We start from the raw sequence: 11,066 nt of genomic DNA, 5'->3' as shown, positions 1-11,066 counted from the left end.
GCTGGGGCAGAGGTACCCACCCACCGCATTGAGTAGCTTCTCATTCATAGTGACCCTATAGAGGGCCTCTGACAGTATAGATGTTTATGGACCAAACGACCTCATCTTGCTCCAGTGCAGACCCAAGCTGCAGGGGGGCACCCAGGACAAAGCATTCAGCCAGAGGGAGACAGGAAGTAGGAGAGAGGCCTCTGGAGGGGAAGGCCAAGGAAGGCAGGTCAGAGAGTCAGGTTTGCCTAGCAAAGCCTTAGATCTTAGAGGTGTGTTTCGGGGAGGTGTTGGGTCCAAGAAATATGCAGGGGATCTCAGGCTGGCCTGGTGCAGAAGCTCATGCACACGTGTTTCCAGAGAGGGCCAGCTCAGGGACTGTTCCCTGCTGGGGGACTTGGTGGAGCACAGAGGAAGAGCCCCCACCTCTGAACTCCCCTGTCTTGCCGCTGCCCCTGGACGCTGGGAAGCACTGAGGTGAAGGGCAGGGAAGGCCAGAGACATGCTGTCTGATGCTAGGCTTCCACGCATGGGTCCACGGGCTGGGGCTTGCCAGCACTCAAAAGAACTATTGTCGTCCAGTGAACTCTGACTTGTGGCGAGCCTACCTAGAGTTTCTAAACAGTATGGTTTGAACCGACAACTCTGTGATTAGCAGCCCGTCACTTCCCCACAGTGCCATCAGAGCTCCAGCTTTTCATAAATCAAATGCATGCACTTAGAAACAACAGCTATCTTTTGAAGCATTTACACCAAGATCATCAAGTAAGCCTATCATTTGGAGATATAAAGTCCAGTACTGAAAGAAATGGCTCCAAGGTACTACAGTGACCTCACCGGAGGAGTGGGCCTTGGAACATATATTTGGAGCCCCGGTGGTGATGGGCTGGGCTGCTAACCACAAGGTCAGCAGTTTGAGACCAGCAGCTGCTCCACTGGAGAAGCACAAGGCTCTTTGACAAAATATTCATAGTTTATAGATCATCAAGGGCTGGTGAGGTGGGGAGGGAGAGGAAAAATGAGGAGCTGATACCAAGCGCTCAAGTAGAAGGCAAATGTTTTGAGAACGATGGCACCAAATGTACTTGACACAATGGATGGATAAGACTTGTACGAGCCCCAATAGATTTAGTCTCGGAAACCCACAGGGGCAGCTCTACCCTGTCCTCTGAGGTCATTCTGAGTCAAAATCAACTTTCTGGCAGTGAAAGTGATATATAATCCTTTGAAACTGTCACTTAAAAAACTCAAAACATGTAACATACAAAATTTTATAAATTACACAGGCTTTTGTTCTGTTTATTTCCTTCAAAAAAATGTTTCCAGTGTCCTTAGGGCAAAAAATGTGGAACAGAGTTCTAAATTGTTGAAGAATCCAGATTCACTGGACCTAAGGAAACTGGAAGAGTCCCCAGGACTATGGCCCTGAGTTATTGTTACATCTTGAATTTCAGTGATGGCCCCAAGGCACCTTGGAACTAAATAAAAATTTAGTTTAAAAAGCAAACATTGTCACCAATTTTACGTGTTGTTCTTTTCTGGAAAATTACATAAGAACAAAAGGTCAGCAATTAAAGCATCTATGTGATGGTTCCAAAACAGAAATAACGTGCATGGTGACAAAACGTGAACAATGTAACCATTGTCGCTGACCGGAGCGGCCTCTGCTGTGTATGTATTTTCCCCAAACATAAAATATTAAAAAAGCAACCTTCCTTGAATAAAAAGTTGGTGATAGAGGATTGCCGACTTTTTTTTTTAAGTGCCCCCATTTGGCGAACTAAAACGTCCTTGGACCTCTCGAGTCCTGACTCGGGGCGTGGGGTCCCGGGTCTGGAGTGGGTGGACAAGGCCAGAGAGGCACGCGTCCCGCGCGCCTGCGACACCGCCGCCGGCCGGCAGAGGTCAGGCGAGCTCCACGCGCGGCTTGAGAGCCGCTCCCCAGCCGGGCCGGGCGCGTGGGTGGAGCGTTGTACGGGGCCTCGTGGAAGGAAACATCGGGAAGACCCTATAGACTGGGAGTCCCCACAGATGGTCCCTTGTGTCCTGGGTCTCACCGCCGGGCATGGCGGGCGGGTTTACCCAGCATGGGGTGTGGCTGGTTCAGACGCCGCCGGTTCGCGCAGCGCAGGACAGCGCACCTTACCAGTCATCCACAAGGGCTCAACCTTGCCTACCACGCCAGGTTGTCGTGAGGACCGAGGAAGTGATGCATCCAAGGACTTGAGTACACAGGTAAGGAATTGTGTCATTGGATTTGCGCATTTTGAATCGAGTCTCAGACTGAGCCTCAGACCGAACCGCCCTTACTGTTCCAAATGGCTGCAGCGCCACAAAATTGCCCCCAAGATGCGTTCATTAGGGTGGGACGGGAAGGACCTCCTGGCACTGTGGAGTCAGGTGTTGCGTTAACCCACCAGGCACTGAAGGAAGGTAAGGCTGACTGCTCCCTTAGCCTGACAGCCTGGGGACCCCGTGGGGCCCTGCTCTGTCCTCTGAGGGCCGCTCAGTCAGAATGGGCTTGAGGACAGAGGATGAGCTGGGAGCCGGAATCGGCATTTTCCTTTGTGCTGAAGACTCTATGCATTTGAACTATGGTGCTGGCAAAGAATGGAAAAGTACCGAGAACTGCCAAAAGAACAATTCTGCCTCTGCAGTAGTCCAGCCAGAATGCTTCCTAGAGGCCAGGATGGCGAAAGTTCACCTCATGGGCTTTGGGCATGTTGTCAGGGGAGGACATCTGCTCGGTAGAGGGCAGTGAAAGGGAGCGGCCCTGGCAAGATGGGTTGACATAATGGCTGCAGCAACGGGCTCAAGCATAGGAACATTGTGAAGATGCAGGACCCGCCGGTGCTTTGTTCTGTTGGACGTAGGGTCCCTATGCACTGGAACCCCATGGTACCTAAACCGTTGGCCAAATGGTGAAAAGGTGGTGCCCAGCCCCCACTTGGTGAGACATCGTCCCCTTAGCTTCTGCTGCCATCCCACTGGGCAGTCAGGAAACCGTGGGACAGGATAGGCTGCAGCCCCAGGCTGGTCCTGTAGGGATCTGTTCCCCCAGTGAGTGTTCACAATGCAAAGTCCCCACAGGACCAAAGCAGTACTCCCCGGGCTTCCATTCCAGGGGCAGGCTCATGCGTGTACTTTCATTATGTATGTGTTTGTGGGGGGAAGTTCCATTACTTTTAATTCCATCGTTTTCTATGAACTTCTGGAAGCCCCCTCGTGTCTCAGTGTTTCTCGCTTCCCAGACTGCATCCGTGAGATGATCTTACACACCTCAAATTGCAGGTCCCCGCAGCCGACCCCCGCTGGGCGAGAGTCCCACTGTGTCACAGCCCTTCCAGCTGCCCTCTCACCACTCCCACCCCCATCTCCAGCACAACAGAGGCCTGTGGGGACATGATGGGACGGCTTTGGGTGGGGTGTGGACTGGTGTTGGTCAGGAGCTGGGGTCAGCTCTTGGCTCCAGGCCAAGACCAGGTGCTGCTGGGTTGGGAGCAGAGAAAACAAGTGCCCTCTCCGGAACTTAGGTGGGCCCAAACTCACAGTCTCCCACCAGGCTACCAGGCAGGGGGATTCCGGGCTGGCCTCAGAACACCCTTGTTTTTGCCACAGTGAGATCTGGTGGCTTAGCGGGTTACACGTTGGGCTTTTAGCTTCGAGGTCGGAAGTTTGAAACCATCAGCCGCTCCAAGGGAGAAAGCTGTAAAGAGTGACAGTCCTGGAAACCCACGGGCAGCTCTCTCCTGTCCGTGGGGCTGCTAGGAGTTGGCCTTGATTTGAGGACCGTGAGCAGGACCTGGATCCTGCTTGTCCTCACCCTGCGAAGTCGTTTCTCTTGATCTCTGAAGAACTGGGGGGAAGCGCTCCTCCGCTCAGAGCTCCACTCCCGAGTGTCCACTCCCACCGCACACCCTGAGCCGGGCGCAGGTGCAGGCGCAGCAAGGCGACTGTTCTCCCCAAACTCCGGCTCACACCGTGTCTGGCACACAATGGCAGGGCCAGCTTTAACAAACTGAGCCACCCTGCCAGCGGTCTCTGCTGGAGCTGAGCCAGCCAGCCCCGTGACCGTGACCAGGACCCCACAGTGCCGGTGGGCTGACGCACCTGCACCATCCCTGCCCTGAGGGGGGGGGGCACAGGTGTCCTTCGATACCCTGCTCCCCAAGTGCCTGCCAGTAGGTGAGATTTCAACCCAGCAAAGGGGTCCCTGTCACGGGCGCAGGGAGCAGGCTCCCCGAACTCTCGGGAAAAAGAGACGACACGGCATTCTGCAACATGGAAATGGGCCACGTGGATTTTTCTTTCCCGAGACTAGAGGATGGGAAAGGCATCTTCAGCTAGAATCAGTCAAAACCGGGAGGGCGGAGTGGGAATCACAGATATCCACAAGCAAACCAAGAGGGCCCAGGGGTGTGCGAGGGGAGTGTTAGGCCCAACGCCAGCGCGCTGGCACTTAGATCCCAATCCCACTGGGTAGGTGGCTTCTGGTGACCGGTGGCCCTGGGCCTTCTGCTTGGCTTCCAGCCAAAAGAAGACTGGCACAGCCTGCCCCAGATGCCGGCTCTGCAGGCGGTGGCATCAGGCCCAGAAGGGGCCGAGCAGGGGCAAGAGTCACCCAAACCTATCCCAACCATTCCCAGGAAAGCTATGCGTCCTGCTGAGTCCGCTTGGAGCAGCTGCGTGCTTTTCCTGGTTGACCAGAGGGCCGCAGTCTGCAGAGCCGCCTTGGGCAGGGTGGGAGAGCTGCCAGGTCTCCATGTCCAAAGAAAGGCTTCGAGGTGCTGAGGAAGGGCTGGGAGGGGAGGGTCCAGGGGCTAGTGGAAGTCAGCGTTGAAGGCCCTGCCAATGACCAGCCGCCTGACCTCACTGGTTCCAGCCCCAATCTCGTAGAGCTTGGCATCTCGCAGAAAGCGGCCCATGGGGAAGTCATTGATGTAGCCGTTGCCACCTGTAGCCGGGATGCGGGCAGAGAAAATTGGACAACAGGAGAGGTGGGGAGCGGGCAAAGGAAGCAGGGGCAGCCAGCCAGCCAGCCAGCCAGCCAGCCAGCCAGCGATAAAACTGCAGCAACTGACAGCGAGAGGCGGGCCGAGGACTACCTGAGGAGGGGGTGGGGGACGAAGGGTCCTGTCCTCCTCCTCAGCGGGGCGGGGCAGAAGGTGCCTAAAGGCTCTTGCTCAGCTATGGCCGCCTCCCATGATCAGCGCACAGGCAGCGGGGACAGGGTGGGCTGGGGCCACTCACCGAAACACTGAATGCCGTCCAAGGCGACCTGCGTGGCGCACTCGGCGGAGTAAAGGATCACAGCCGCGCAGTCCTGGGGCGGAGGTTGGGGGTTGGGGGGAGGGCGGGAGGCTGGAGGTCAGCAGCCCCGCCGGGGCTAGGCAGCGGCCAGCCTCTCCCTCCCTGCCGTCTGCCCTTACCTTAGGGGTACAGTGTCCCTCGTCGCAGGCCTTGGCAACATTGTAGACATACTGCCGACAGGCCATGAGCCGGGTGTACATGTCAGCCATCTTTCCCTGCATCAACTGGGCACAGGGAGGTGGATGGGGTGTTATCATGTCAATATACTGCAGCCGTTTTCCTCTCTAAACACCCCCCCACCCCATTACACCAACAGCCAGCTACCGCGAACGCCCCCTCCGCTGCCGTGGCTGGGGGTGGGGCAGCCGGGCAGGGAGGATGGACCTGCATAGGCTGAGTGGTGGCGGGCGCGTCCAGAGGGCTGCGTTTCACGGTGGACTCTGAAGTGGTCCTAGCTCTCGCTGCAGGGCACTGTCCTGCGGGACCGCCCATCACAGTCCTCATTTCCTGCCGCTTCTTCGACACTGCTCCCCACAACTCTGCCTCACCCGGGCAGCGCCAGCCCTTCCGCTAACTGGACCCCTGGGGACTCAAGCCCACCCAAAGGCTCCTCAGAAGAGAGGCCTGGCGACCCACTCCCAACAAGTCAGTCACTCAGGACCCTGGGTGAGGGAGCAGTTCAATGACAGGGTTGTCACTGAGTCCCCCCCCCGCCAACCTTACAGGGCCTGCGAGTGCCATTAGTCCTAACCCAGAGTGCCCGAGCAACGTCCTTAACGAGTCTGATGCCAGAAAGCACGTTTCAGGTGGCGGCCCACCGGGGTCAGACACGGAGCTTCCCCGTCCACCCGGCTGGGAGACTCTCAGCCCCATCGGGAGTGCACCCCAACTCCAATAACACCCCTCTCACCTGGAAGTGGCCGATCTTCTGGCCAAAGGCTTCCCTCATGTGCAGGTAGGGGATGGTGTGGTCGAGGACGGCCTGCATGATCCTGTGGGAGGAGACAGGCATGGGAAGGCTGCCTGCTGACAGCAGAAGGCTGGCGCGGGAGGTCTGGGGGGGGTGTCAGCCAGCTGAGGAATTGGAGCCCGGGGAGAAAACACAACTCGGAGTGTAAGAAACTCGTCCTCCATGCCCACTAGGGTCCCAACTGCCCTGTCATATGCCTCTGCCTCTTGAGGCCGGGCGCGGCGGTGGCAGGGCCTGTGTGGGGGTGGGGGACAGAGAGCTGACCCATGCACGGCACAGTGTTGCTCCCTAGGGCATAGCTCCAACACCAAGAGAGAGATTCTTCTGGGTGAAGAATGAAGGATGGAGCACCAGGCCGGGTGGTGGCTCCCTTTGGCCCCACGAGGGGAGGGGAAGGCTGCTGCTGCTGCTCGGGCTGGCGCCCACTCACCCAATGGGCCCACCGGACAGCACCAGCCGCTCTAGGTCCAGCCCGCTCATCAGCACGTACACACCCTTACTCAGGTGGCCCAGGATGTTGATCGCTGCAGGGAAAGGGCAGGTCAGGGGGACTAGGGCTGTCCACCCCCACCCCACATCATAAAATGTCCCAGGCTTGGTCATGTGGCTCCCACACAAAAGTACTAAAACACTGTCACCTTGACCTTCAACTAAGGTTCTGGAGATAGAAGAGGATCAAGCTGGTCAGATACGGAGCTTCCCACGAGGAGCCTGTTGGAGGGAGCCTCACACCATTGGCCAGACCGGCCCCAGCCCTGAGTGGTTCCATCTTTCCCCTCCCCCTCCTGCACTGTGGGGAGGGGATACGGATGAAGCTGGTTTGGTCTGGAAGACACCATACCCCTCCTTAGTTTTTTTTTTCTTTTTCTTGTTAAACATCTCCAGTGAACCACTGCTATAATTGAGACACTCACTCACTTACATCCTGCTCCTTCCGTGAGCTCCCCTTGAGAAGCCAGGGCGAAAAGTTAGATTCCCTGGACACACACACAGAGGTGTCAATGCCTGCCCCACCCAGCAGCCCAGAGAAGTTCAGGGAAAGACTAAGTGTCTGGGAGACGTTTCTGTGTTGGGGCACATTACCCATGAGCCAGTGCAACTCTGCTGGCAGCCACCAGCTTGAGAAATTTGCTCCCCATATCCACATGGCCATCACCTCTGTTCAGAGTGACCCAACATGCCTGCTGCCATCACTTCAAAGAACCCAGTGGCCTGGGAGCTGGGGTGCTCTGGACGAGGATGGCCAGAGATGTCATCTTGTAACCTCTGGCAGCCATAAAACCAAACCAAACACACTGCCATTGAGTCAATGGTGACCCCGGGGGTGTCCCAGACTTTAACTATTTATGAGAGTAGAAAGCCCAGTCTTTCTCCCTCCGAGCTGCTGATGGTTTCAAACTGCTGACCACGTGGATCACAGCCCAGCACATAACCACTGCACCAGCAGGGTCACAATAGTCGACTTACATAGCGAGAGCTATGGCTCAGGTCAGAGACCTCCCTGTGGCCGGGATGCACTGGTCAGCACATACAGAGCAGGGGGGAGGGGGGCACTTTAGCTCTTTGCATATATGTACCCACAGAGGAAGCACGGGTTCACCCCCAGGCTCAGGCTGTTCAGAGCCAAGGCAATCTCCCCCAGGGTGAGTCTGTCCAGGACACGGGCCATTCGGTGCTGGTGACAGAAGCTGTCAGCCAGGACATGGGGAGCTATGAGCAGTCACGTGAGGGCACAACACTGCCCAGAATCCACACGCCACCCGAGCCTCCCCAGCACTCCCTACAGCTCTGGCATATTTCTGGGGATTTCAGACCAAGGGGGGTATCTCATGGCCCATGGCGGAGGCCCAGAGAAAGCCTCAGTGGGTGGCGTGTTGGGTCTCTGTCCTCAGTGAAGGGTGTGAGGTCAGCCCGAGGGGCCCGGGGAGGCCTCAGACCCACTCTCAAACACACTCACCAGGAATCTTGCAGTCCTCGAAGACCAGCTCACAGGTGTTAGAGCCCCGCATCCCCAGCTTGTCCAGCTTCTGGGAGGTGCTGAAGCCAGGCATGCCCTTCACAGGAGACAAAAAGTGATCCTGCTGACAGACGAGCCCTCCCAAAGGGGCCACGGAAGGAGAAGGCCCCAAAGGTGTCCACCTTCCCATCGGGCCCCCACACCTGCATGGTGCATCAGTGCCTACGCCCTTGGCCGGCCTTCCCTGGACTCCGCTTCCAGAACCTCTAGCCACAACAGCCCAGGCCAATCCCAGTCCCACCAGACTTCACGACATTCGTTCAACTCTGCCGAAGCCAGACTCCCGGCCTCCTACCTCCCTCACCTGCCTCAACACCTGCCACCCCCCCTCACTATTATGTCCTGTCTCCCTTTCAGATTTCTTCTTTCACCCAGAAAACGGGCCTCAGCCAGCCCGAGATCTGAAAACCCAGCCTAAACCCACAACACTTAGTACCCATCCCTGTTCTCAGTCCCTCGTGTCCGAAGGTGCAGCCTTTACTCAGTCAGCCTGCCCGTTTCAGGCCTCTTACCTGCCTCTGGGGTGCCCGCCTCTCCTGTCTTCTGTGGAGTCCTTAGACCCTGCCTTTGGGACCCCACCCCCACCCCCCAGGAACCCTGGCGGGACACTCTGGGGACTTGGGCACAGGTCCACACACACGCTCGCACACACAGCAACTCACCTTCTCCACGATGAAGGCGGTGATGCCGCGGGAAGCTGGCACGGCGGCTGGATCGGTCTTGGCGTACACGATCAGGACGTCTGCGTCGGGCCCATTGGTGATCCAGAACTTGTTGCCATTCAAGATGTAATGATCCCCTGCAGGCGGGCGGGCGGGCAGTTGGCGGTTGGCTCAAGCTGGCACTCGGCCCACTGTCCTGAGGCTGTGCGCTGCCCGGGGGGCAGCCAGCGGAGGCCACTCCCAACTGCTGCCCCCTCCCATTGCCTCGGAGTCCGACTCCACCTCTTGGGGTTCCCCAGAACCCCCCACCCACCCCACCCCGAGGCTGTGACCCTTACGGAAACAGACTGCCATGCTAGCTCCCCAGGAGTGGCCTCACCTTTCTTCTCCGCTCTTAGCTTCATGGAGACGACGTCGGAGCCTGCATTGGGCTCACTCATGGCCAGGGCACCGATGTACTCCCCGCTGATCAGCTGTGAGGAAACCCCCCAGAGTCCCGTTAGGGCTTCAGGGTCCCCTACAAGGTTCCTTCTCTCTCCGACCTAGATGCCGTCCTAGGAGAGAAGTCCAGCACCTACGGGCTGAAAATGACTCTCCTTTGCAAGAGAAGTTAGTCTTCTTTTGTCATTTCTTAAAAATGGTCTCTGTAAGTGTATAACCTGAAACTATAAAGACCATCGTGGGAAGAATAGGCACAAACTTACATGTGGCAAAGATCTCACCACAGAGTGAAAAGATAACCCATACATGGGGTGGGGGTGGGGGGCATTGGCAGTGACAAATAGAACAGGACAAGGGATTCATTTCTAAAATCTATGGAAAACGTCACTACCTCATCAACGAAAGGATTTCAATTAAAAATGGGCAAAAGACAGGAACAGACACTGAGATACGGAGGACATTCAGGTGGACAACAAACAGGTGAAGAAATGCTTTTGTCTATCAGTTCATTGAGAAATGCAAATCAAAACAGCAAGATATTAGCTCATCCCAGCATTTATTCATATATGTGTGTGTGTGTGTGGCGGGGGCTGTAAACTAGTACAACTGTAGAAAACTGTGATGCATCCTTAAAAAGTTAGAAACACCAAATGACGTAGCAATCCCACTCATCTGTGAGAGGGCTTCAAAAGCTTTGTGGGAAAACAGGATGAGATGAAATCTGCCTGGCAACGTTTTAAAGTCCCCTCGTATATCCTAGAGAACCGAGCCATGAGCTAGAGGTATATGCACCGCCATGTTCACGGCAGCGTTACCTACAAGAGCCAAATGACAGAAAGCACCTGAGCACCCATCAAAAGAACAGAGAAACTAAGGTACACGCGTGCACACAACAGAATACTCCCAATGAATCTGTGAAGCTCCTCCGGGCATGGATAAACCTGGAGAACATTGTGCTGAGGGAAGGAAGTCATCACTAAGAGACAAATAATGTGAGACTACTAATGGAAGGTTTTCACACACACTGAAAGGCTACCATTTACTTGCTGTTTTCATACTTTGTGTGATAGGTCTTAGTCCTGCTGACAGTGTTGTCTTAGTGAATGAAGGCTACTGTGTTTTTTGTATTGTGTTTAACCCTTATTGCTTTCTTAAACAATGTTCAGTGACTTACGTTTTTAACCCGGGTGAGTGACCATATATTTTAGTCTAAAAAGCTTTCCTATAAATGTATATTTTCATTTTCGCCACCGTGCTTTAAGTTCTATTATCATTGGCTAGATTCATGATACTCTAATTAGAAAGGCCAAATGTCTCACGGTGCTGCTGCTGCCTTAAAAGTGAACCAAGATCATATGTAAACTTCAGATATACAAATGGATTTTGAACTTGCACTTCATTCTAACTCCTAATCTAATAATAATTAGTTCTTACAATGTGGCCCTGCTCAATACTTAAACCCTAATGAAGTGATCACTGACGATATGGGTGCTACAGTAAAGGGTGGTGAAGAAATCAGATGGTGCCTGGTTGTGGGGAGGGAGCACTAGAACTGATAGTGATTTTACAACTCAGTTTAAAGGCGATATAACCATGGTGGGGGTGGGGTGGGCTATAAGATAGATGTGGTGCTGGTTATACATCTCCAATTGCTCAATTGTATGATATGTGGATTATG

The 11,066-nt window shown here is 55.2% G+C and overlaps 1 protein-coding gene across 2 annotated transcripts in view; it reads right to left on the bottom strand.

The window, feature by feature from the left end:
- Window positions 1-4,263: 4,263 nt before the first annotated feature.
- IVD (isovaleryl-CoA dehydrogenase) overlaps window positions 4,264-11,066 on the bottom strand; it is a 19,649-nt gene continuing 12,846 nt past the window's right edge. For both annotated transcript variants that reach the window (XM_004712704.2, XM_030884916.2), the window contains 8 exons: window positions 9,327-9,420; window positions 8,948-9,084; window positions 8,226-8,322; window positions 6,699-6,792; window positions 6,209-6,290; window positions 5,418-5,522; window positions 5,239-5,311; window positions 4,264-4,942 (listed from right to left, as the gene is read on the bottom strand). In XM_004712704.2, coding sequence (XP_004712761.1) covers window positions 4,809-4,942; window positions 5,239-5,311; window positions 5,418-5,522; window positions 6,209-6,290; window positions 6,699-6,792; window positions 8,226-8,322; window positions 8,948-9,084; window positions 9,327-9,420 — 816 coding nt within the window. In that variant the 3' untranslated portion in view covers window positions 4,264-4,808. The remainder of the gene's footprint in view (window positions 4,943-5,238; window positions 5,312-5,417; window positions 5,523-6,208; window positions 6,291-6,698; window positions 6,793-8,225; window positions 8,323-8,947; window positions 9,085-9,326; window positions 9,421-11,066) is intronic.

Source organism: Echinops telfairi, unplaced genomic scaffold (assembly GCF_000313985.2).
Source record: "Echinops telfairi isolate 266 unplaced genomic scaffold, ASM31398v2 ScPeMD7_18;HRSCAF=68, whole genome shotgun sequence".
Lineage (NCBI taxonomy): Eukaryota > Metazoa > Chordata > Mammalia > Afrosoricida > Tenrecidae > Echinops > Echinops telfairi.
The sequence above is the reverse complement of the archived record's forward strand: the minus strand, read 5'-3'. Positions and strand labels throughout refer to the sequence as shown.